Source organism: Tinamus guttatus, unplaced genomic scaffold (assembly GCF_059628265.1).
Source record: "Tinamus guttatus ecotype Peru unplaced genomic scaffold, ASM5962826v1 Tinamus_guttatus_pri_ptg000047l, whole genome shotgun sequence".
NCBI classification, from domain to species: domain Eukaryota; kingdom Metazoa; phylum Chordata; class Aves; order Tinamiformes; family Tinamidae; genus Tinamus; species Tinamus guttatus.
In genome coordinates this window covers 1,869,918-1,896,914 of record NW_028288581.1, presented here as the reverse complement: position 1 = coordinate 1,896,914, position 26,997 = coordinate 1,869,918, and the positions used below count along the sequence as shown (strand labels likewise).

Below are 26,997 nucleotides of genomic sequence, written 5' to 3'. Positions count from 1 at the left end.
GCATCTTCACTTTGAATCTGGTGTTTCCTGAGTTATGGGACTCCATCACATGAACAGCTAAGTTCAGAAAATCCCATTGCTATGAAAGTCTATTTAAGAAACTCAGTACTGTAGAGTGTTTCAACATCAAACTTACCTTACTGCCGTATTTCAAACAGGAGGGTTCATATTTAAATGCTTAAGCAGAAATAAATAAATAAATAAATACAATTTTAAAAAAGCAACAGCCATAAATAGATATCAGGTTTTGGATTGCCTGAACTCAGCAAGAAATGAGATGTGGGAAGCTGGGTAGTTAGCTGAAGCGCAGCAAAAGCAAAATGTAGATCACCAGATAAATTATGTAATCCAGAAACTTATTTCCCCTGTACCCTACCCTGACTAAGGAAGAGTTTTAGGAAATGAGGTGATATGTTTTCATTCATTTGCAATGGACAGAAATCACCACGGGATACCTTTCACTGAGGAAAAACAAACAAAGCAAAGCAAACCCTGCAGATTCCGGAGCTGCAAGCTTGGGTCAAGATCCTGTGTGAGCCTTCTCATTTTCTTTTGCCTTATAGCACCACTTTTGAGAGGTGAAGCAAGCAGCTTGCCTCCAGCAGATTGCCCATGTAGATTCTTATATCCGCAGAAAGTGTGAGCAGGGATTTCTCCAGGAGTTTCTGGAGCCCACTGTGAGGAGCAGGTTGGGGCACATAGGAGTCCTTGCCAACACTCAGGCCTTCGGCTAGCACTGGTTCATCTCTTCCTTGGGTTACTCTTCCTGTATCACCTGTGCCCCATTTCAATCAGCTCTTACTGCTATCTCAGCTCTTTCTGTTGAATCCAAAGTCTCAGGTCCATCCCTGTTCCACACTCATGTAAACCAACAGCATTTAAAGTCTTTGGAATTGAATAGGGAATGTCTTTCCCCAGAGGCATGCATGAGGAGGTCACAGGGACAGCCACAGAGACAAAGTTCTTGAGGGAGGCCCCCAACTCCTGCAGCCAAGGAAGAAAAAGAGGAGTTTTCATGGGCACAAGCAAGCACTGACATCTAGCCCGCTCTGTGGCAGACTCCTATTCCAAGAAACATCTGCTTGACCTTCTTTGCAAAGTCCATATGGAGCTCTCTGAACTCCTTTCCAAGGAAAAGCGGGTATTGTTACAGGCCTATTGGCATATGCAGCACTGTAGATGTGGCAGTTCAATATCCCAAGCCAAATCTGCCTGCCAAAAATAGCATCTGTTGATAGCTTTGGGTGTAAAATTTTGGATATAGCTTTGATGCAATTCTGCTACATGACTTCCAAAGATTTTGGTATGGCCATATGGAAAAACAACAGTATAGAGTTACTGCCTACTATTGTTTTCTCCTCCTGGACTCCGCATGATTTAATTTGTTCCCTCAATACAACCTTCTACATTCCCATCCTTCTGAGGGAAGAGACCAGGTTTTGTCATATCCCCCTTGTGCTGTTCCCTGAGTGAAAAAGTGAGAAATCTCTGGGCCACCTGATTCGATCTGCTGCAGCAGCTCAGGGCTCCCCTCTCTCATGCAGATGGTGAGTATCGGATCCCATTTCTGTGATGTAGCTCCTCTGAAGGTTACACCTTCCTGCAGCAGCTGGGGCTCCGTGTAGGTGTTGTTGCTCCCTGCCCTGCTCTCCACATAACTCTTATCCATCTTTGCTCGTGTTCCAGCTCACTGGAACTGTGCTGGAGCTCACTGGTCTGGTTTGAGTTACACACGGCAGCCTGGGTCTCAGCTTCTCTCCTGCCTGCTCCCAAGGGAAGACCAAACTAGTAGGGCACATTGGTTAAATCACTGCCCTGGTATCTTTCTCACAACTCCTCTTGTGCTCAAAATCGCAAACACGTTTTCCCATAATTATGGGGAAATATCATAAAGGCGCTTAGTGCCGCCCACCGCGTTTGCTAAGCACTGCAGCAAGCTCCTCTCCTGCTGGGTGGTATTGCCAGCAGTTGCCAGTCACCCCCTCTTCCGTGGCGATCCCAATCCACGTAAGGTACTTCTGATTTTAGTAGCACTCCATTCTGCATATGTTTTCCATTCCACTGTGCTTCTCTTTCCATATGTTTTTTCTTCTGTCTTACCTTCTGATACCAAGAGCAGGAGGAAGTCTCATAGGATTGCCATATGACAGGTCCGTGACATTTCATTTTCATCTCAGCTATCATATTAGAATACGTTCTCTTCCAACACAGTCAAGTCTGTAATTTTTATGGTTTTGAATTCCTGCGGCTTTTCAGCATTTTCTTGTGGCATCAAAATATGAAGGTTTTGAGGTTAGCTGGAGTGCTCTTCTTGCACAGCTAGTCCTGTAAAGGCATGTCAGCTGCACCAAACATTAACAATTTTAGTCTCAGCCCTAGTTTCATTCTGTGGCAGTGAAGCTTTCTCTTAAGGATATTGAATGAAAGTTTTGTGTGTTGAATTCTCACCCTGATCTTGGTATTTTGTTGACTGTGGCTATTATGGAGTTCCCAGATAACAGATTCACAGAATAATTTGGGTCAGAAGGGACCTTTGGAGTTGATCTGGTCCAAATCCCACAGTTGCAAGAAGACATTTTATCCACTGCAAGATTACAACCAATGTAGCTCCAAGGGCTGCTCTTATGACCCCCCAAAGTCTTCTGTGCTCCAGGCTGAATAAGCCCATGGGGGAACGTCCAAGCCCCTGTAATGGAGAATTCCCTGTTGGGAATCCCAATCCTATGCACCTGTAGCAGAAACCCAATCCTGTCCCTGCCAAACCTACTCGAGGTCCAGTGACACTAGACAAGGAAGAGTGGCCCTGTAGCCAGTATAGTCATCTTGTCTTGCAAGCATGTATAGAGTTTCCCAGTTCACTGAATGCATACAGTACAATAGCTCGCCCAGCAGAGACAATTAAGCAAGATGTATGAACTTTCAGATCATTCAGTATATTGCTGCGAATTAAACACAATTCATTCATCACATGCATGAAATCCATTTGAACTACCCCCACCAAAGTCCATAGGAACTACACCAGAAAGTGCCAAAGGCAGGGTGTGTGTACAGATCCTCATCTATCTAGGCCAGTGAGACCCAGCCTAGAGATCTTCCAGAAGACAAAGGACAGAAAGCTCAGAAACAAAAAAATATTGTTCACCAGCACATCATGCACAAGGTTAACATGTATGCTCAGACAGCCTCTATCAGCTGCTTGATAGAGTGGAGGTGCCTTACCGTATTTCCAGTGTACCTCCCATCCGGGGTCCTGAAGTAGCTCAGTGAAGCTGCTCAGAAAGACCGGATGAAGGAATAGCACGTAAATGAACACCCTGTACTGACAGAACACCTCACCCTGGGTCCCTCGTTTTCACTTAAAGCACGAAAATGATCTTTAAAAGGTACATTTTTGCTATTGCTCACGAAGGCTGCTACCCCAAGCCTCCTTCTCCTCTCAGCACATTTTTTCTCTGCTTTGTACAGATATCGGAAGTAATAGTCATTGGCTCTTCAGGTTGCTCTGAGCACGAAGTTACACTAAACCTTCAGAGAAATCATTGTCCATTTTCAGTCATTGACTGCATCAGGAAGAACAGGAAAACAAATGCTTCTTGGTTTAGATACATCTGGGACTGACGCGTTTAAAATAAGATTTACACTAGTTCTACAAATAAAAAAAAAATCCTGAGCTTTGGTCCAAATCTTTTCAACCAGCCTCCAGAAGCTTTCTTGTCTAAACCTTTAGTAAGCTAGTGACATCAGGTAACAGATCTCTCTGCTTAATTCTAGAAGTATTTGCTAAAATATAAGTAGAGTATCAGTTACCTATGCAAAATACTAATGAATTACATATGGAAATTAATATTCAGTCTTTTCTGAGAAACTTGCTCAGCTATAGGTTGACTGTGAGTTGAAATCAAAACCTCTGGTTTGCTCAAACAAGGTCTAATACTTCCCTTATAACCTCTGTAAAACATGGGTGATATCTTCTCGTCAGCACTGCCTCCTATAAATTAATATTTATATATAATATGATTCTTTAGTAACGCACTTCTAATTATTTTGCATTTCTCTTGTATAGCATGACACAGGTCTGGCTTTGTAAAATTTTAGTGCTGGCTCTGCACATAGACTCCTTTTCATCAGTCCTTTTCATCAAAACTAGCAGAAGTGAAGAAGCATCAGCATTCTTTGTATTTAATCTTTTCAGGAAATTCGATGTTCTATATGCCTTGAACTAATTTAGATATAGCTCCTTTAAATTTTTATGGTCCAGAAATGTTTACTTTTATTGAAGAAGTCCAGCTGTTTACCTTGGTATTGTTGTCTTCTGTTCTTCACAAGGCCTAGCTTTCCTTTTGCAAGGGTTTCTTTGTGCTGATTTAAGAACTCAGCAAAAGGGAGGTCATAGTGACATCTTCTATATTCCCAGGCAAAGTATATATTACATATTGAGATTGACAGCAATGTGAATAATTTTAATTTAAAAATACTACTTTTGTCTTCTTGAAACTGCCTCCAATCTAAACAGAAGCAGCCCAGCAAATAACACAGACTAAACATAAAATAAATCAAATCCCGACAAAGCATGGAAATGCAAACCAAGGCATCCAAGCAATTCTGTTTTGCAGTGACATTATGCCAAAATTATATGATTGTAATATAAGTTTTTAAGTAATTGGGATCACAGATGAGAATTGATTAAAGTTTAAGACATTACATCCATTTCCTCCTACTTTTATTGTCCTCAAGGGATACCTACAAACTAAAGCATCCAAACTCAGGGAGTGTTTCTGAAAGAACTGCCCTTAATCTTTTAATTGTAGAATAAAATCACTGTGTGGAACATGCCTCTACCAATTCATGTTTTACTGATATGGCTCTAAGTAAATTGTCTGTTCTCAAAGTTATAAGGCTGGGGAAATTATTATCAGAATAGAGCATTTTCTTTCAGATGAAACCATGCAAATCTCAAGGACAGGGGAGACTAGCAAAAAGTCCCCTGATATATATCTAATAATTAACACAGCAAAATATTCCTTTCTGAATGCAGGTAAGTCATTTATGCACAACTCACTTGGGTTTCTCATCTTTATCACCACATTTTTTTGTTTTGCAACCTTGATTCGTATTTTAAAAATTCAAAATAGTTAAGGGTATTGTATGAGGAGAGCGTTCAGGATGTATTGCACCAAGGGGACGAAAGCCGCATTCATTTAGCTGCATCAGTTCTTCCACAAGGTGAGAGTATAAGACAATCTATCTTTATCAAATTCTACAAGATTCACTAAAAGATCCAAGTTCATGTTAAGCGTACGTATATTTTTTACAGATGCTGGGTTAGCAGCTCTAGATATGTTAAGCTCTTGGGGACCTACTTGACTGTTGAGAAAGCCAAATGCAAGATAACATTCTGTTTTCTTTGTCATTTCCCCATGGTGAGAATCAAAAGCAGCTGTTCAGTTTGGCCAGGGTTGACGGGGAAAGCTGACCAAGCATCAGCATATAGTCAGCAGTGTCTTCTGCTGCTCCTGCATATTCCTTCTGAGCCCTCATGCTGGCTGATGGCTATATGAAAAAGCTGAATTAGAAAATTAAGCTGTTGAAAATAAAAGTAACACACCAGCTTAAACATGAATAGCACTATCAATATTCATAGGCGCACGTTTGATAAGCAATCTGAGAAAATGCTCCAAAACCCTTTTTTTTTTTCTATTTTTCTTTTTTTGATAGATTCAATCCACAGGCAAACATTCTACATCCCAGAGATACAGCAACTCTCTTCTGCCATTTCAGATACGTTTTTTGCTCAGTGCTTCAGTAGGTACTTGAAGTTTAGATGGGAGTTAGATGTTCAGTAGACCAAACCCCAACCCTGGGAGGAATTTTGACTTGTACCCATCTCCAGTGCTCTCCAGGATGATGGCACAGGCTGCCCAGAGAGGTTGTGGAGTCTCCCTGTCTGGAGATCTTTGAAATCCACCTGGATGCCACCCTGTGCCACATGCTCTAGGTGTCCCTGCTGGAGCAGGGGGGTTGGACTAGGTGATCTCTAGAGGTCCCTTCCAACCCCAACCATTCTGAGATTCTGTGATTTTGACTTGTATCTATCTCTCTGATCATAATTCACTTCCGTGGTCTTCATTGTAGCATCTGAGACTTCATCACCTTATACTGGATAGATATTGTAGGGCACCTCTAAAAACAGCTTCATGAATCAGCAAGGTATTTCTTATAAGGAACCAAAGCCAGCAGTCCTTTTCAGGAATTTTAGGACACAACATTTACTTATACTTCTAATGTAAGACTCTGATATTTAAAAAAGGCACCTGCTTTTCCTCCTACTTCCAATAGACCTGCAAGAGCAGTAAGGTGCTAGCCAGGCTCCTGACATGAGGCAGAGATGAACGAAGGCAACTGCCCTTGGCAAAGCTGTTTATATTGTGAACCTGGTCGGAGACTGAGAGATCAAATTAACCCTGTTACACAAGTTTGTGTGCTGATGAACAGCAGCCCAAAACTGAGGAACTGAGAAATTGCCATCTGCCTTGTGTTCTTAACCTGGTCCTTAACGTGCCTTCTCCTGCCCTAACAGCAGCACAGAGGTATGTGCTCTTCCTTACAAAGTCATTCCTAAACTTGTTAGATACAGACTTCAGCAGTATCTGGGAAAAGAAGAGGTATTTTCTCTATTTTTTTTATATTACTTTGAATGCTTGTACTAGTTTTGATATTAAAAAGAGAAATCATTAGTTCTTTCGGACTATGACAGGGTGTTATTTTACATATATAGATTAAATGGGCTATGAGGACAATCCTAATTTTAACTAAAGTAACAGAATGCATCCCAGTGACAATCAAATTCAGTTTTAGACATGTCTGTTACTGAGAAGCTGGTAGGGTTTTTTTCATTTCGTTTTTTTTTTGTTTGTTTGTTTGTTTAGTTATTTTTTTCATTATATTTTGTAAAATACTGCTTACTGTATCTTTATTACAATTTTGAAGAGTTACCTCAAAATATTCTACCAAAAAATGAAACCAGTGGAGCAGTCCAGTTCAGTTGTATTTCTACCCACTCTATGAAGTTAGGACACATTTAATCAGCAACTGCACTTAATTAGTAAGAAACCTACTCAAACCTAACACTACACGTGGCCAGGGTTGCTGCGGCTTAATGGAGGCAGTAGCTTGGCTTAACCAGGCAGCTTTCAGGTGATATAATGGTTGAAACTGATATTTTGTTCTGCTATTTCTGTCTCATGGTGGCTCCACCTGTGCGTCCCTCTAGGACCACTTTGCACTTACAACTGAAGCAACACACCAAGGGCTCCCTCGCTGCCTTCTCTTACCTTCGGACTCGCATCTCCAGGGCCAGCTCTCGCCGCCCTGCGGCCGGGCAGCTCCGTCACCGGCAGACGGCACCGCTCGAGGGCAAGGCTCGCTTGACACGGGTGTTGAAACGGTCGCAAGGGTTCGACCGTGAGGGAAAGGGTCCAGCAGCACGATGCAGACTCGCTGATACCACTGCCGCAGATCAGCGGTGGTAACAGCTGCCTGAACACCTCCAGTGAGAAGCTGAAGCAGCTCGTGGTTTGTGCTGCTGAGGCCTCCTCCCTCGCCGGCATGCGCTGGCTTTTACACATTATTTCCTTGGCCCGAGGGAAAGCAGCCAGAAGGCAGGAGCAGAGAGCCCACCTGGCCGTCTCTTGTGGGCGATGAGCCCCCAAGTCCGCTCGAGGCTGTGAGGGTCTCCTCGAGTCGGAGCGCGGGCACCACGCCGGGCAGCGCTGCGGCGCTCACAAACCGGCTGCGTCGGTCACGAGCAGAAACACAGAAAGTCGGCTCGAAGATTTGGTGTCTTGTGGTTCACCCAAAATAACCAAAGGAGAGGTACTACATTTGTAAGGACAGGTTTTTTAAACAGTATATGGAAGCCAGAACTAAGTTGTCAGGATGCGAAACATTCAGCAGTGTGTCAGTATAACATGAGATGCCCTAATTTCCACCAACCACAAGTTTCCCAGCGCGGTACCTTGAACGGGAGCCAAGCAAACACCTGTGCTCACTGGCTGCAACGGGCCCCGCTAACGGTGCAGCGCCAATCCAGCCATCAACAGGGACCACAGCTAAGTTGTAGCCTACATATAAATATACATATATATATATATGGTGAGCAGGGAAGATAACATAAATCATGTCAAAATGTGGAGCAGGACGGCATTTCAGGCCACTTAGCGGATCTGCATCTGCTTTTCATCAAAGCCTGAGATAAGGGAGGGCTCAGCAAGCCACCAGGAGCGGGAAGTGTGTTCATTTAAGGGCAAGGTAAATACTGTTCTACTGATCTACCTCCAGCTGAACTTTCTGACCATGTTCCTTCACATCCTTTTTTTTCCTCTCTGGCTATTCACATGTAGGAAGCGCCACAGAACCAGTGCAGACACTTACTGAGACACACAGGGTCCAAAGCCTCGTATAAAATTGCATTGTTCAGTTTTACTGAGCGTCTCTGCCCTCTCCCTCAGCTGGTGGGAGGACAAGCGAAGAGTTGAGATGGAAGAGGCCACAATCCCTGGGATTAGCCGTGACAGCAGGAAGCGGAGAGAGGAGCAGGAAAGATGGGCAAGTTTGTAGGAAGAATGGAAAAAAGAGACATTAGGGGAAAAGGGGAAAGAGAAGAAGAAAAGAAAGAAAGAAACACAGAAAGGCTACGTTAACCTTAGCCACCCGGGGAGCAGGAGACTTGACTCTGAGCGGACATTTACCTAATGCAAATGTGACTCAGGGTTAATTTGCCTGTCTGCAGCGACTGCGAACATAGACAGGTAAGCACACACGCTAGGGTGCCTCTTTAAAGCTAAAACCTCACTTTTACTTGTCTCGTATATATACACATGTACACAGCGCGGTATGTATATGTGTGTGTACATATATATACACACACTTACATGTACATCTGGCGGGAGCTATCCGTACCAGTTGGGGCATCTTGGGGCTTACTCTTGAAGCAATACCTAGTCCCTTCAATTGGCCTGTGTTCAGCTGGCTCCAAAACCCTCGTCTTCCCTATTTCCAACAGCAAGACTGGCTAGGATACACTGGGAAAGAGGGGGGGAAAAAAAAAACAAACATCACTTTAGTTTTTATTGTCCTAGAAACAGTGCAGTTATGGACAACATCATGTCCCAAAAAATCCCCACCTCTAATCTTGTTCTCACGACTCTCTTTCCTGACCCATTGGTTTTCCCAACCTACTTGCATTTTCCTGCCGTTACCGTTCTTCCATTCCCGGCTCCCACTCCGTGCTCGCCTACAGCCAAGGCCCCTGGAGCGACGCCTGCAAGAGAAGGCGAGGAGCCAGAATCCCCACAGCCGCAGGGGCTGCTCCTCCAGCTACACAGGGGAAGAAAATAACCAGCCAAGGGCCACTGTGAAACAGGACGGGGAGTCCCAGGATAAAGCACAGCACTTTCACCAGAGCTAAAATACTTCATACGTGGCGGCCACAAAAAAATAAAAAAGCCTCCCCTGGAATAGCGGCAATAATGCTTTAAAAATAGTGTAATGCAAGAGCATTTTCTGCAGATAATGAACGTGGAATAATTTATATCCATACTGTAAAAGCATGAAAACAACTGAACAGGACCACTTTCATACTATTGATTTTTAGATAAATGGCAGATCTGGGAGTGACTGCACACACAAGGAGGGTAGAGTTGCATGGCAGGTTAAAAGCTGTTTTAACTCCCTTACACTCGTGCTGGTCACACACTCCATGAAGATTTATTATCAGAACTATAATTTGGCTACCACTACAGCAGGCTCAGGCTTCTTAGGGGCAGCTTGCTGGAGCTGCGAAGGTTAAAGAGATTTTAATTTTTTTTTTAAAGGAATGATCATTAAGCATGATTGCTAAAGGAGCAAACTGTCAAAGCTGTTTCATTTATTTCTTGATATCACAGCTGTACAATTTTCATACATACAGCAGGAAATGCACATTGGTTACACAATGGCATTTGGCTGCATTTCCAAATATAATACAGTAAGTGCAACTCCACTTAAAAATGTACATTTATACAACTTATACAAATTAAGGATTGCTACTCTACTATCTGTGACAGTATAAAGCTTGATTTATGTTAAGTTTCATTACTAAACCACTTCCTGGTTAAATATAAAACATATTCAATCATCTTAAAATGGCCTTTGTGGTACTTGGCCAGCATATAAAATATTTGTTGTGTAAAATTTAACCATTTACCTTTTTTTAAAAAATAATCTTCTAAGCCTATTTAAACATTTGCTATTGAACTGTTATACTGACACACTTTGTAGCAGAACCCAAATCTTACTTTCCTTTTGTTCGATCTTGCGCTGGTTATCACTGAAGGAAGTTATATTTTTAATGTACTGTAGCTTTATTGAAATACTGCCAGATGGAGAAACTATTTGACAATTTTGCTCAAGAGGCAAATAAAATTATTCATTAAAGAAAAAGAAATTACATTGCAGAAATATTTGTCATCAAAATTTTAATGGGTTGAGTGCTACCAGCACCAAAAAAAAAAAAAAAAGTCTTTTAAGACCCAGATGAATATTCAACTTAAACTCTTATTACTTCACTTTTTGGAATACATTGGTCCACAGACCACATTCTTGTTACAGCTTACCAAATGAAAAACAAAATTGCTTTTATTGCCGTCCCTAGAACAGGAATGGTTCAGTTTTAAACCTCCTTTAAAAATATACATTTTACAATCCTTTCACCTCAACAAAGGTGACACTGACAATAAATACACTGGTTTGGTGGTTTTCTTCTTCACTACGAAAAGTCTACAAACTACCTGTTGTAGGCCCTTTCTTTTTTAGACTTCTCCAACGCCTTGTCCATAGTCTTCTCATTTTCTCCTCTACATTTGGGGCAGTACCATTTGCCCTTTGGTTTATGATTGAGTCCCACGCAGGAGAAGTGAAACCACTCAATGGGGCACTCGTCGTTATCGCATCCGATCATTTCTCCATAGGAGACCTGGTTGCACAAGCAGTATGTTGGCTCGTTTGGATCGATAGGCAGATCCGGGGGAGAAGCTTCCCGCTCTGCTTTAGCCTTGGATCGCTTCTTCTTCTTAGATGTTTTTGCTTTCTTCTCCTTTGGAGTTCCTGAGGTGATGTCATCGTGATCGTGGTTATTCGAAGCGTTTTCTCGGTTTTCATTATTTCTTTGCCGCCTCGATCTCTTGTTGTTGGGCTTCTCGGCCTGAGCGATTGACTCAGTCTTTGATTTATCTTGGCCGGCCTTCCCGCTACTTCCCGTGGTGTCGTTAGTCTCTTGGCACGTCTCAAACTGCTCCACGTGACTGTCCACTTGCCGCGTCCTGTTCTCCACCAGCTCCACCATCTGACTGACGATTTGGATCTTCTCGTCTCCCAGTTCCTGGCTCCGAATTAGCGCTCTCTGGATGCAGTGCAACATCCTTCTTTTCTGCACCGCATCTGTCTCTCGCTTAAATTTCTCATAATAGTCATCCAGGTCCTTCAGGATCTCTGCAAAGGAGAAATAAAAACTATAAATATTCGGGGCAAAGAGAACGGCCAGGGCCCTCACTTATTTTCCCTTCTTTACGCAGCAAGACCGTTCCATAATGCACAAAGCTGGTCAAAGGCAGATACCCCAAAGCCAAAATCTGACACCCAGTTTGTAGCTCCAGGGGAGAGTCCCTCAGAAACAGACTGCAACTACTATTGGTTTAGATTTAGAAAATAAAGTTCATTTAAATCCGTTAAAATCTGTATTTGCACGTCAGTGAGAGAAGCAGGATTTATGAAACTGTTTGTCACAAAGAACGAGCAGCTTCAGACTGACAGGTAAACACTCAGAATGCTGAAAACATCTTCCCTTTAAAACTTACGGTAAATTTTGCCTGATACAACTAAGTTTCCTTTTCCTGCGTATGTGAGCATATTAAGTCCTCCCAAAGGAGAATGTTATTCTTTATAAATGATCTGCACTTTGTTCTCTGATTTTTCCCTTTGCGTGCAGCTTATATTCGCGCAGCAATATTCGACCCCAGATGATTTTAGATGTTGATATAAAACTAATCAGAGATGACCTAATAAAACTCAGAACCTCACAGACATGCAAACATGATCCAAAACTGTCTCTGATATTCACAAATATGAACACTTGTTTTCTATGCTAACAGACTGCTAATATACGCAACTGAGAGCAACAACAATCCTGTGATTCAGGCTTTGCCTCACCTAAGTAGGTTTTTTTAGAGCACACATATTCCGAACGTCTTGTGAAGACATGCAAAGTTTTGCAAGTTTTGCTTTAGCTGCTGGAGATGCAGCGTGTGCTTCTCATGATAGTCAAACATGCCCTGTGTTATAACCTATCTGGTCAACATAAACATTTTAAGATGTCTTGAGTGGCACCCCCTCCCGGAGCTGCTGTGTCGCACATGAGCAACACCCGACCGCAGCGCCCCGGGGTTCTGCAGCGCCCTGGGCACTTCCCAAGACACACGTCCAGCCACGCCAGATGGGGAGCAAGAGGCGCCTGCCCCAAGCCTCCACGACGGGAAGGGCTGCTGAGTTTCAGAGAGCCCCTGGGTAACGGAAGGGAGTGCTTAGTTTCATCGGGGCTTTGGCACAAATCGGCAGCTGGTACCTGAGCGGGGTGTCAGGGGAAAGGCGCAGCCGCGCGCCTGCTCAAGGTGCACCTGTTCAGCACAACCTGCTCGCATCGATGAGGATAATTGCCGGAAAGCCAGGAAAATAATAATAATAATAAAGCCTTCTGCCAGCGCTTTTAAACACATCTTAGTCCTGTGCGACTTGCACGATGTGCAAGAGCCACCCAGCTGCGAACGCTCGCTGCTCGACATCGCATGCGCCGTAGAAGTGACAAAAAAGCGCTGCATAATGTTTAAGCTTTAACCCAGAAGAGGACCCCAGCTCTCCCCGCGGCAGCCCGCGCGGGGCGGGCGGCGCCTCCCCGGCCCGCCCCTCGGCGCGGCCGTTACTAACGGCACTAACGTGCGGCGGCGGCGCGCGCCAACCCGGAAGCGACCTCCCCGCGCCCCGCCAGGGCCACCGCGCGCCTCCTAGCAACCAGCGCAGCGGCGGCCCCGCCCCGGATGTGACGCCCCAGCCATTGTTCTCCGGCAGGAAACCGGCGGCGATACCGCCGGCTCTGCGTGTAGCCGACAGGCCAAGAGGAAGCGGGGGGGGAGCGGGGCGGAGACCGGCCAGGCCCCGCCCCTGCCCGCTGGGCCAATGGGAGCTGGCAATGGGGAAAGCCCGCCTCTGCCGGCCCCGTGTTACCAATGAGGGCCGGAAAGAACCAGAAGAGTAATAATAATAAAACCGGGGGGGCCAATCAGCATGGGCGGTGCTGGCGGGAGCCCCGCCCCCAGCGCTATCGTCCCAACCAGAAGCAGGCGGGGGCGGGCAGAGCGGCTCTCGCATCCTGGAAACACGTCAGTCACGCTCGGGAAGCCCGCGGTTGGCCCGCCCCCGCCGCCGCCGCAGCCAATCAGCGCCCGGAGGCCAGGGCAGGCCGAGATATTCAAATCAACCCCACAGAAAAGTTGTTGCTCGAAACGTCACGAGGGGGCGGGCCGCGAGGCAGACTTGCCCGGCTACGGAGCCAATCAGCGCGGGGGGGCGGGCCTTGGCCGCTCCGTGGGGGAGGCTTTTATCCTATGAAGGCGGCCGGGGGCGGGGTGAGCCGCGCTATGCTAATGAGGGGTGTTTATAAAAGGCGCAGCGAAGGCGATTCCTCAGCAGAGCGCGGAGGCGCCGCAGGCTGGGGCGGCGCGTGCCCGGTACGCGCGGGAGAGGCGCCCGCCCGCCCTGCCCTCAAACCGCCTCCTCGCTTCTTCCGCCGCGCAGCCCCGGGCCCCCTGCGGCTGCGGGGACCCCCCCTCCCCCCGCGCCCGGCACCGCCGACTCCCCGCGGGGCTCCCTGTCGGGCCGCGCCGCGGAGCGCAGGGCTCCCTGCCCCGCAGCCGCGCGCGCCCCAGTGAAAAGGGGCCCTCCCGGCGCGGCACCCCAATGTCAGCGCTGCCCGCGGCGGCGGATAAAGCCCTGTCTCCCCTTCCCCCGCGCCGTGCCCCCCTGCTCCCTAAGCGGACGTGGCCAGCGACAGAGCTGCGCGGAGCCCCGCTCTCCCCAGCCCCGGTGCCCGGCCTCCCCGCGGGGCACGGGGACGGCGTGCCCGGAGCGCGGCGCCGCCGGGGACACCTCGCCATTCAGCACATCCGCGAGCCCGGCCGTGCCCCCCCTCCACACACATATATACACACACACATACACACAGAGAGCTGCCCCCCCGCCCCACGGAGCCTGGCTGCGCTACGGGGCGAAACGAAACCCGCCGAAGAGGGAACGAGGAGCGCGTACCCTGCCCCCCACCCCCACCTACCCCCTCTCCTCCCCCCTCCCCGCCTGCCTCGCCGCCTCGCTCCCCTACTACAGCCATAATGAATACTGTACATTCCTAAATGTTGTGCTGTAATCTCTCCCCTCGGTGGCCACCCAGCACTTTCTCCCGCACCCTCCGCACCACAAGCACCCCCGGAGCCCTCGGCCGGAGCCCCGCGGCCGCAGCAGCCCCCCTTTGTGCAGCGCGCACCCCGCGCCCCGGCCCCCGCCTCCCCGGCCGGCGATTTACACAGAAAAAGCCGCGTCCTGGCTCCGTAGGAGCAGCCGGAGACCTTTTGTTCCGCCCCATGACAAGAGCTAACGCTGCGGATCGGCCCCTCTCTGCTCGGATCCCGGCTCTCCCCCTCCCGGGAATGCAGCCGCCACCCCCGCGGGGCGCAGGGGCACGGGGGGCGAGCGGGGAGCCGGGGCTGAGCCGCGGCGGGCGGGAAGGGGAGGGCAGCCCCGCACCACGCACGCACCGCGCGGAAAACACTCTTACCTTGGTATTTGGCGTCGATTTCCCTCATCAAGGAGACATTTCGCTGCAGATCGAAGGGCATAGACTCGATGGAGTCCAGATAATCCTCCACATAGTTCACTAGGTGAAGCTGGTCTCCGTTTGCAGGACTCAACATTTTCATCCGGCGAAAAAAAAAAAAGGCGGGGGGGGGGGGGGGAGAGGAAGGGAGGGAAAGGAGAAAAAAAAAGAAGAAAAAAAGCGCCTTCCCCACACCTCTCTCCGCCCGTGCCCGGGCGAGAGCAAGTGCTGCTCCCTCCAAACACGGCAGCCCCGATGCACGGCTCGCTCCTCTCGCTGTGGCTCCCCCCCAAAAAAAAACACACCGAGAGGAGCTACATCTGACTCCTCTTGTGTGAAACAGCCACACGCACACCCTCCGCCAGTCCCCTACACCCGGCAGCAGCTGATTGAATGGCTGTCGTTGTGGGTAATTCACCGAGGAGGTGGTAGGAACAATCAGAGGGATTTGTGTGTGTGCGGGGGGGGGAGGAGGAAGGCGGAGGAAGGAGGGGGGCTCAAGGCAGCTCCTCCGAAACAATCTGGAAACAAAATGTGCTCCGCGAAGAGTCTGTCAGAGGCAGCGGCCGCCGCTCTGCCTGCGCCAGCGCCCTCCTCCTCCTGCTCCTGCTCCCCGCCTCGCCTCTCCTCACCGCCGCCGCGGCGCGATGAGCGCGGCCGCCCCGCTCCTCCGCGCCGTGCCGCGCTCGATCCAACGTGGAAAACCCAAATACCAGTTTCAAACACTTGGGAAACATTCAGCGCCGCCGCGCACGGCGCATGCGCACCCCTCCCAGCGCCGTGTATACACACACACGCACACACACGGACACACCGCGCACACACGCGAGCACGGAGCGCGCACACGCGCCCTCCCCTCGCTCCCGCAACAGCGCCCGGCCGCCCATTCCCCGCTCCCCCCGCCCGAGCCGGGCAGCGGCCGCGGAGCGAGCGTGGTGCTTGAGAACGGCCGGGGCGCGAACTTTGTGTGGAGTCCCTCGCGATCTTATGTATTTATTTATTTATTTATCTATTTTATTTTATTTACGCTATTCTTTCCGCGCGCCGGCGGGGAGGCGGCCGCGCGCTCACGCGGGCGGGCGGCCGCGCCGGGGGCGGGGGGGAAGCGCGGCCCCCGCCCTCCCGGCGCGGCCAGCCGCAGCCATCATGCCCGCGGCGAGCGGCAGCCGCCGCAGCCAATCGCCTCTGTGCTCGTGGCCCGCCCCGCCGCTCTCGCGGCCAATCGCGGCCCTGCGCGAGGGCGGGCGCAGCGGCGACTACGCTGCCTGGGAGACCGGCCCCAGCGCGCCGGAGGCGAGGAGGCGGCGCATGCGCGATGGAGGCAGCACCAGCAGAAAATGGCGCCTTAGCGTCGGGGCCGGAGCTTGGACTACACTTCCCAGCAAGCCACGGGGCGCGGCGCATGCGCGCTGGCGGCGCCGGCTGCCCGCGACACCCCCCCCGCTTGCAGAGCGCCCTGGGTGGCGGGAGGGCATGGCCGGGGCGGGGGAGGCCGCGCGTGAGCGTGGGGGAGAGGTCCGGGGAGGGGGCAGTGGCTCGTGGGGTGGGATATGGGCCGCAGGGTTGGTCCGTGGAGCTCCTCCATGAGTGAGGCGGAGCGCACCCCCTCACGACCCGTAAGGTCCTGGGCTCGACTTAAAAAAGGGAGGTCTCGTTTTCGCGGGTGTTACCCGCGCTCTCGCCTACAGACTCGCCCGGAGACTGTGGGAAGCCCTCAGTTAAAAAGGCACGAGAATGGCGTAGTCTTTTTTTTTAAGACACTGTCGGGTTCACTTTCGCCCTTCCCCCACGTCCGTTAGCACTGGCTTTTAAAGCAAGAGGAGGGGGCAGCGTTTCGCGCTGAAGACCAATCGTGTAGCGGTGCCTTCCCCTGCAAATTGCAGCTCGACTCCCTCGGCGGCGGCAGTGCCGTGAACCCGCCGCTGCTCCGGGCTCTTTCAGAGGGGCGGAGAGAATAATAAATAAAGACACGAAAGAAGCGAGGCACGCTTTAGCTCCTGCGCGGCCGGCAGGGCACGGGGAGGAGGCTTCTCTCCGCAGGGCGCTTTTAACTTGGGCTTAACTCGGGCGGAATGTGCCCGTGTTCGCCCCCGCTGCCTCCCTGCGAGGCTCCCGCACCGCGCTACGCCCGTGCCTGCCATGGCGGCCGCCTCCCTCCCTGCGCCAGGCGGGCGCGCTGAGGAGGAGCCCCGGCCCGGGGACACGCCGCGGTCCCCCCGGCTCCCGAGCCGGCGCCTTGCGGAAGAGCCGCGGAAGCTTCGTTTTAACTCCAGCCCTTTCAAATAACGTGGCGTGTGGCAAATACATGTTTTATTTATATATTTAAGGGGTGGTTTTCCCCCGTTCCTCCCGGGGCTTGCCAGCGGGAGCGAGAAGTGTTAAACTCTTCCTGCCGTTTAAAAAGCTTTTTTTTTTTTTTCTTTTTTTTTTTTTTAAATCGGTAAACCCAGTTGTCACGACAACAGCGCCGTTGGCAGCCGAGGCGCCGCCTCCCGCCGCTCACCCCTGAGGCGCCGGCTCGGCGCCGACGCCCGCCCGAGGCGGGGGGAAGCGGCCAAGGCCGCCGGCCGCTGTTTCTGCCGTTTGCCCTCGCGCTACGGGAGGCAGACGATGGAGAAACGGCAGCAACGTTGCCGCCGTTGTTCCCCCCGTCCCTGCCGCGGCGGCGAGGGCGGCCGCGGGGCGGGGCGCGCGGAGGGGGCGGGGCGCGCGGAGGGGGCGGGGCGCGGCGGCACTAACGGCTCCTTGGGGCGCGTCAGCCGGGGGGACTCATTTTTTATACTTTTTTACTTTTTTGAGGTGTGGGGTTTTTTTTGTCTTTTTTCCTTCTTTCTGCCCCCCCCCCTTTTTTTTTTTTCTTTACTTGCTAATGCAAGAGCCTCGCGCTTCGTTTTGGATAGAAGCAGAGGAAGCCTGGAAAGGGTAGCCTGAGTCAGGAGAAGCAAAACAACAGGGGCGCTCTACCTCTCGTCAGCAATCCCCTAATTTAGGCTTCCCTGACTCATGGTGTCTAAATGCTCGGACTTGCTGGTACAGTTGTTTGTTAGGCGATAATGTGCTGCTTACTACAGTACAGAACAGAGGAAGTGACGGGCTCTGACTAAGGACCTTAACATCCAACTATTTCAGTTATTCCTGCTGCTGTCATCCATTTAGTCCCTGAACACCGAGGGTGGGATTTTCAAAAGAGCACAGGCAGCTATTTCCTGTGCTCCGACCTGTGGGGAGTTAAGCACCTCAGCACTCCTGGTGGAGTAGATCCTTCATAGCATAGACTAAGGCCATGTTCGACCAACTCTATCCTGTTTCTGTGGACCAGCTTCCCCAAGGCTTACCTTCCAAAGAAACATAAATATTCTCTGTGCTCCTTTTCCCCTCAGTTTTGTGTTTGTGTGAGTTGCACTGCTTCCCAGTGTAAGCCTTGAAAGGCTGAGATATGCAGTATGTAAAATGCTGTGAGTACTGCAGCCTCTAGGTAACGCTCCAAGCATTTCTGTGCCTGTGTACTCCAATTGGGAGGGAACTGCATAATGGTGGCACTAGCCTGGAAACACCTATCCTAAATGACTGGCAGCACACCTTGGTAGTTACAAACTGTTTTACTATTAGCTATATGTATTACTATTACAGAAGCCGAGCCGCTGCCAGCAATGACAGGGAGTTAATAGTACTCCTGATACTGTAAGATTCAAAGCCAGTAATTATGGCTTGGTGGAGGAAGGGCATCTAAAACGAATTTAAATGAGTCCAAAAAGAAAGTTGTTCTTGCAAAGAAGTTAAGCCACCATTCTAGACACAGAATAGTAATTATACATATAAGAAATTGGTTCACAAAAGGATCTGCTAAGTTATTGAAGAATTCCTGTCCCTTCTTCTAGACAACACCATTTAGGAAAGTGCAATTTTCAAGAGCAGTTGTGGCCTGCCAAGCTTGAGTAATTTACTCAAAAGTACTAAGAGGCTCAGATGCAATGAGCAGAGAGGACTTGGTATCATCTGCCTCTTAGTAGCAGTGACTACTAGATTTGCCTCTATTATTCTCTCATGTTTTGGCCAAAAGACTGACAGAAGAAACTGCAACATAACATTACCCGTGTCCTGCAGTGAAGAACTGCCCTGAGGAGTCTTGCACAAAGGATGGGAACGGGGTCATCTTAAAATGTATTTGGTATATGCTTTGAAAATCCCTTTTCACAGTTCCCAAATACAATTCTTACTGCTTTACATAGTGCTGATTAAACACACCTGTACCCAGCAATACTTTTTTTTTTTTTTTTTTAAATCACATCCTGGGCTTAGTTGTATGTTTGTCATCTTTTAAAGAAGAGGAGAAAACAGGTAGATATGTTCATCTCCAGGTAGGAAAGTTTCAGAACACATGGAGCTGAAAGGCATTGCCTACCTCTGCTTCCTTTCCTCCTTTTCTGCATTCTTTGTCATTTTAGCCTCCTCTTTCCTCTGACCTGCGAAAGGTGAAAGATGGGAGATCTCGAGTGAAGTTTTAGTTCATTCTTAGTAGAGCCCCATTCCTTGTTCTGGCAGAGGAGTTGCAAGTAGAAACATAGGGAATGATACTCGTGTCAGAGGAGGCTGGTAGATAAAATTTTCTTATTTTCTAAACTTCACTGGAGTGCAAGGTATCTAATTCCCCTCCTTTGTGTTCTGCTCCCAGCTGCCAAGCCCTTTTGCTTTAAGAAATCTATTTAGAAGCCCAAAGCTGAGTCACATATTTTCAACACTTTCTTGCAGCTGTTACCTGCTAAAGGTTCCCAGCAATGGGAATCAAGGGAATCAGTTGCTACATCGACAGAATCATGGTATAGATGAGGTTGGAAGGCACCTCTGGAGACTGTCTGTTCCAAGCACCCCTGCTCAAGCAGGGCCAGCTACAGCACCTTGCCCACGTGTGTGTCCCTTATGGTTTTGAGTGTCTCTCAGGATGGAGGCTCCTAACTTCTCTGGGCAACCTGTTCCACTATTCAACATTCCTCCAGTGAGGAGGTCTTTTCTTCAGCTCAAATAGAGCTGTGTTTCAGTTCATGCCCATTGCCTCTCATCTTGTCATTGGGCACCACTGACACCCCATCCTTGGCCCCTTCCTCTTGCCACCCTCCCAGCAGATATTTATACATATAGGTAAGGTTGCCCCCAGCCTACTCTTCTCTAGGCTGAACAGTCCCAACTCTGTTAACAGCTCCTGTAGTTGCATGTTCCACTGTTCCAGTAATATCCAGCTCCTCCACATAAAGTTCAGAATTCCTAGTATGCGCAGAATGAAGTCCAAAACTTCCCTATATGTTCCATAAATGCAGATGCTGAGTATGTGAGGATAGATTGGATAAGGAATCCAGGCTGCCTTTTTTCTTTTTTTTCCCCTCGTGCTTAATTGAATATTGTTTTATGAAATAACACTGTAACAGGTGTATCTCTGTTATTAGACATATTAGAAAATACATCTTCTGATCATTAGTCATTATATTTTATCCGAACAGACAATTCAGATATGAATTGGACCTTTTAATGAATGGCTGTTTCTTGACCACTGAGTAGCGGAATCATTCCCTTCTCTGGTTCCATATGTCTTTTATTGTTGTTGTTTTTGTCTTTTTGCTTATCACACTATAATAATCTATGCTTACCTGGGAGATGGTAATTTTACAACTTTAATTATTTCCCTTATGGCTAAAGGTTTTGAAGCAAAACTGCAAAAGGTTAACACAGAAGCCACGCAGAGCTGAAGTTTGCAAGTATTAAGACTAGCAGACAAAAAGTCATAGTTCACACTTTACTGCAGTTTGCACTGGACAGTGTGTAACATTTATGGACGTTTGGGCCAGAAACGCCTGTTCAAGTCAGGAAATGAGATGGGACTGATAGATTAACTAATTCGGCATCCTTTTTTTTTTTTTTTTGAAGAAAGTAAGTGCAACCCACTGGACAATACAAGAAAACTGTTAAGCATTATAACGAATGTATCTCCCAAAAACGAAGAGGAAAAAGTCATTGTCCAGAAAGCTAGGAAATGTTATCACCGTTCTTTCTCCTAGTCGATCCTAAAATTTCTTCTGCAGTTTTGTGCATTTCTCCAGAATTAGTCTTTTTAAATAGGTCCCTGAATATGATTTGGGTTTTGTAAATCATGCTATTTACTTCTTGAATATTTTGGAGATTGGCCAAAGAAAATTTACAATGGAGTTAAAAAACAGATTTCTGAGTCAGACATCTGTATTAAGCACAGAGATAAGTTGTATTCTCCCTTTTAAAAATTAAATGAGGTTCCTAGAAATTGATGTACATTCAGGTTTTGAAAAATAGAAAGAATATAAAGGATAATTCACAAAAACATGTCTGTAATTACAGGCTATTAGAGATTGCTACAAGAGAAATGCAGTTCTGTGGTATGGATTTAGCTCATTTTTACTTTTGGTTTGTAGTTTGTCTTTTAAGTTTTTTGTTTTTTTTCCCCCTTATTTCTTCAAGGTCAGTTTCCTTGCAGGTTTCTGAATAACTGCAAGGGCCAGGGATGCTAGAATCATGGTCTTGATAACACAACAGATACTGCTTTTCTCTTTTGTCAGCAATTCTGAGATAGGATCTTTTAATTTTTAAAAAGAGCAGCCAGCAATTAGGGGAAAACTGCCAAACCTCATAAAAATGGGTCTTCAAATAATGAATAAAAAAAAAGGGAAATTTTAACTTAGTTTTTATGTGCTTATTTTTCTTATGCTACAAAACACACTTTGGCATTAGCCCAGTGATGATACTTAACAGATTGGGAACAAATCGCCCTGCTGGTCTGCACACCTGGGACTAGAAATTTAAAAATATATGGTGGGCCAGGACACCCTGAGATGCTCCCGCAGAGGTGTGTAGAGTTGCTGTGCATGGAGCTGTACTTCAGCCCTAGTCCTTCATCACAGAGCAGCCTGGGCCTGCTACTCACCCTACCAAACCCCTGCTCTGTGGTTCATGGGTCTTGGCCCTTCCATGACTTGCCTTAGGCAGATCACAAAGAGCATCAACCTGGGCAGCATTCCCTCTTTTGCAATTAACAGCTTTTGTTGATACCGGCTTGAACGTGCACTTCTAGAGCACCGTGGACCACATGCATGTTGTTCAGTTTCTCCTCATTTGATTCCTTTTTGCTAGTCAGACAGATGGCATGGAAGAAAAGCGATTGCTTTGAATATGCTGGTAGTTTCCATTCCTATGCACTAAACTGATCTGTGCAGAAATGGGTATCTTCTCAATGCCGTGACATTTCTGTTTATTAAAGTGCCTCTTCAAAGGAATGGTTCTGCAAGTATTTCCTTCCGAAAATGACATGTGAAATTATTCTGTTTTCCCTTCTCTCAAAATACTACCTGAAAGGGAATATTGTCTTTGGGCTTATGCAGATAAACAGTGAAATGATATATAAACTCATTCTAAGGAGTTCTGCAGTCATGTCCTTACCTTAAGAGTTTCAGCTTTTTATTTAAGAAAAAGAAAAGGAAACCTTGATGGCTCCTAGGGAACACTTAAAAATGTGACCCAACAGTTTGAACTAAAGATGTGTCCCTAGTGGTCTACCTGAAACATAAACACTTCAATGGGGTTTTGAGGAGAGATTTACCTCTCTGCATCCTGCATCCCTGGAGCGCAGAAGGAGGTGACGGGAGGACAACAGCCCCAGCGCTGGCTCTGGTCAGGCGACCCCAGCTCCAGCTGCGGGGAACCTCTTGGGACGCCTTCTCCTGCTCCACATGTAGCCATAGCCCAGCTGTTCCTGGCGAGGCCTACCAGTGCTTTAAATACCCTACCAGTATTTTAAGATGCATAATAATGGTTCTAATCCACCAGGATTTTTATTGCTTTTCCTGTGAAATTAGATTTAACACTTTTTTTTTCCATTTTTAGAGTTTGTAAAATACTTTTTACTGTTCCACTGAATTTATTTTGCTGCATTAAAACTAATCTGAAGCGTGAAGGATGTTAATTGGTTGTTTCAAGCATTTAATGATAACTAGCCTTTCCTGCCATTAGAAAATAGCATTTTATTGCAGGACACGGAGGTTTCTAGCCTAAATGCTAAATTACAGCCTGCCTAGATACCACAAGACACTAAGCTTTCCAAAGCTCAGGGGAAAGAAGAGCTGCATTCCTCTGATCAGTTGGCACTTTCATCCATGACAGCTAAACCTGGAAATAAAGCTAAAAAAATTCCATTGTTATTTAGTATTGATTTGAACTCTGTCAAAGTGCTTGGCGCTATACAGAACAAAAAAGACAACAAAGCTAATGACAGCCCTTAACAAGATGTGTGTTGAACGGTAAAGACATCAAAAACAGCTCACTATGGAAACTGAAATAATTGGCTGGTGAAGCTTCCCGAGAAACATATCAAGCAAACTTTACAAAGGTTATTGGATGGTATCTTCAATCCCATCCTAGCTAGCCTCAAAATAGCAAGCATGTAAAATAGTTTTCATTTGATCAAAAAGCTAAGATTTTCCATTGGTATATTACGTTCTCTAAAACAAAGTTGTAAACAGCCTATATTGATGAAGACAGATTTCTGTCTTCAGAAATCATCAGACACAGATGCTTGTATCAAATTTGAGGGAAATCCACCAAACCTGTCTCCTTTGCAGATTCAAGAGGAAAAATCCTGCAGGACTTGTAGCAGTCAGCTCGCCGCGGCCAGGCCTGCCCTCCGCATGTCCGGCTGAGGCTCCCGCCTCAGAGGCCAGCGAGGTGCGTTAGCAGGCACCAACTGCAGCGCTGCAGAGAGCCGAGGAGGCTCCGCGCTGACCAGTCTCCTTAGGGGTCTGTGCGGGAAAACTCAGCAGGGAGCAGCAGAGGGAGCCCCCGTGGGAACTGACTGCTCACTCTCTTCCAAGGCAAAAGCAGCAAAGGAGCTAATAAACCCCAGCTTCAAAACACGCCGAGAGGGGAGATCCTGAAAACAGCAGCAGACCTGGGGTACGTGCCCCTGCCAGAGGATGTTGTAGATGATGAAAGTTGATGGGTGTTTGTGGAGGCTGGAGGAAGTAATGGAAGCGCAACCCACAGAGCGTTCCTACACTGTAAAAACTGCATCCAATTCCCTGGTCAGAAGCTGGGGGAGTAGTAAGGAAAAAATTATATTTGCTTGTACTGTTCTCACTCTTTCCTAGGTCTCCGCTCACAGCGACTCGCGCACACAAGCGCTAGTTTAGAGACTCCGGGCAGCCCGTACGCCCGCCTCGTTGCGCTGTACTCACCGCGGCTGCAGCTCACAGTTTCCAGCGTGGGTCCAGGCGCTCCAGCCAGTCCCGGCACCGCCGCGTTCCCGCTGCAGCTCTGAGGGAGATGCACAAGGAGAGGAGGGAAGCGTTACCCACAGGAAGACAAACACACACAGACACAAAGCAGTCTTTGCTTAAGGAAGGCAAACTGGAAAGGAACTTCAGCATCAGCTGATTAAGTACAAGTTACTGAGTGCAGTTATTAATTGGGGTCCCAGTAAAACATGTAAGTGGAGCGCGGCTTTCACAAAGACCCCTGGAACTAAGTGAGGGTGGGAGGGCGTGTTTTTTTTTTTTCCTTCTTTTGATAGACTTTTGATGGATTAAACCCGGTTTGGGAAAAGTGCACGTGTTTCCCCTGGGCATGACAAGGTCCCATTCCTCTGGCATTCAAGGCGCAGCAAACGCACCCACCACAGTTTAACCAAGCCAGCTTTAACACAGAGGAAAAACAACAATGACACTAACAACAAGGACAACAATAATAATAAACATTACAAAGCCTCACTAAAAGCCACCTGCGGAAGGGGCGGCCTCGCACCCGCAGCGGCAGCACCTCCCTCCCGGGCCGGGTCCTGCGGCGCCCCGGGACGGGACGGGACGGGGCGGAGCGGGCGGGGGCGGCTCCCGCGCCGGCCCCGCCTCTTCCTGCCGCTCCGGCTGTAGCTACCCCGCTCGCGGGCTGTTTCCCGGCACAGGCGGCGCGGCTGTTGCAGCAACAGCCGCCGGGGTTGGCCCGCGCCCTCCCCTTGCCCGCCCGCGCGGGAGGCGGGGCGGGCGGCCATGCTGCGCCCCGCGGCGCTGCCGCTGCTGCTGTTGCGGCGGTGCCGCTGCGCGGGGCGGGAGTGGCGGCCCCCGGCCGGGCGGCCCAGCGGCCTGGTCGCCTACAACAGCCGGAGCCGGCGGAAGGAGCCGCTGCTGCTGCGCGAGCCGCGAGTGGCGACATGGTAGCGGCGGGGCGGGCGGCTCGGGGCGGCCCGGCCCGGCCCGGCTCGGCTCGGCTCAGCTCAGCTCAGCTCAGCGTGTCGTTCTCTCGGCAGGTACAGCTGCGGGCCCACCGTGTACGACCACGCGCACCTGGGCCACGCGTGGTGAGTCGCGGGGTTGACCTGCCCTCCGCGCCGCGTTTCGGAGGGGCGGGGCTCGGGGCTGGGGGAAGCCGCGCGTGGGCGCCCTGGCGCGAGCGTTGCGCGTGGGGCCGCGGCCGCCGCGGGGGCCTCCACGCGTGCCCCGTGCAAGGAGCAAAGTCCCACGGCTTATTTCATTTTCTTTTTCTTGACCTCGGGGAACCGTGATGTAGGTAGTTGCTCCCAGAAAGTGGCAAAACAACCCGGAGAAAACTCTTAAGAGTGCTTTTATTTGTGAAGATAGGCAAATCGTACACGCAGCGCTTCATCGCTGTGTGTGCAGCCTCCAAGGGTAAGACGTGCATCGCTTCTCTTGCATTTAGTTTGGATACAAGATGTTCTTAAGGTTAAGTTTAAAAATAAGATGTTCTTTTCAGTTCACCTGCATTAAAAGAGTTCTCATGTGGTAACAGCTTAGTAAGTCTTACCAGGTGGAAATGACCAGTAGGTCATTAGAATAACTGCAGTGACCAACGTACGGCTTTGTGAGTTGTTTTGCAAACACCCCTTACCCGGCTCAGCGAAGGCCGAGGCTGCCGGTTGTTCAGACCTGCCTGGTGTGCAGAGGCTCCTTGTGCAGCAGCCCAGCCACTCTGCAGCTCCTGTCCTGTAGTCCTTGAAAGAACAAGGTTCGCAGGAACCGTGTAAAAATAGTGTTGGCAACCTGTCCTTAAATGCCACCGGACCATTGCACACATGTATTGTTGTCTTCATTTTCCTTTCTTTTGTCTGGTCTTATCAGAGAACTCTCCTGGCTTTATAGTAGTGATCTAAGAATCAAGAAAATCATGTCTTGGAAACAACATCCCTATTTCATTTATACTTTATACAGGGGAACTTTAATAAAACAACAACAACAAAAAAAAATCTTAGCAGTACGTGCATTTCACAGAACAGCAGAGTTTGGAGGGGATTTCTGGAGATCATCTAGTCTGATGCCACTGCTCAAGCAGGAATGTCATGGAGTATTTACAGCTAGTATTACAGTACTCTTCATCTTGAAATAACTGCACTTTAAAATCGTAGCTTGAGAGCAATTATATCAAGGCGACTAAGTACCGTTCTTTGTTTAAATTCTCCTAGAACCACAGACCCCGTCTTCTCTGTTACCTCATAGCACTGCAGGGGGAAGACCTGTGGAAGCGCTTCTATCGCCAGGAGTTTGTTCCTCAGTGCTCTAAACTTGCTTTGAATTTACCAATCCTGTGATTTTGATCTTGAGAGCAAGTGTGGAGGAGAATGCTACATGAGACTGCCCTGTAAACAGAAGTATTTAATACCAGAAGGGGCAAAGTGGAAGTGAGCAGGACGAAGGATACTGATGTTTCCAGAAGCTGGGTGCTTCCCTTCTGTTTATTGCTGTTCTTCAGTGTTTTATGTTAAGAATGAATCAGTGGTTATGGTCCAGTGGAAGCTACTTTCCAGTACTCTTTTCTTTTTATATTGCTATTTTACATAGTTTCAGCACAGTGAATCACACTTAAATATTTATATTACAGCTATTATTTCTCTCTCTCTCTCTTTTTTTTTTCTCTCCTTACTCATATTTTTCTTTCTCCTGTTGGTATCTCTGCTCTTTGTACATGTTCTTGATGCTCTTTTAACATAAAGTCTCATTAGTCTGACTTTGTGCCCAAGCGAGGGAGCT

The 26,997-nt window shown here is 48.4% G+C and overlaps 2 protein-coding genes across 2 annotated transcripts in view; one reads left to right on the top strand and one right to left on the bottom strand.

Moving 5' to 3' along the window:
* Nucleotides 1–9,891: 9,891 nt before the first annotated feature.
* Nucleotides 9,892–15,068, bottom strand: ING1 (inhibitor of growth family member 1). The gene is made up of 2 exons (XM_010227247.2): nt 14,915–15,068; nt 9,892–11,526 (listed from the first exon to the last, which is right to left on the bottom strand). Exons 1-2 carry the CDS (start codon nt 15,054–15,056, stop codon nt 10,823–10,825), a joined length of 846 nt encoding a protein of 281 aa, XP_010225549.1. The 5' UTR covers nt 15,057–15,068; the 3' UTR covers nt 9,892–10,822.
* A 1,031-nt stretch (nt 15,069–16,099) lies between these two features.
* Nucleotides 16,100–26,997, top strand: part of CARS2 (cysteinyl-tRNA synthetase 2, mitochondrial) — a 43,689-nt gene continuing 32,791 nt past the window's right edge. Inside the window, 4 exon segments of the mRNA XM_088538594.1 lie at nt 16,100–16,496; nt 24,921–25,058; nt 25,061–25,169; nt 25,263–25,313. Of these exon segments, the coding sequence (XP_088394720.1) occupies nt 16,100–16,496; nt 24,921–25,058; nt 25,061–25,169; nt 25,263–25,313 (695 nt within the window).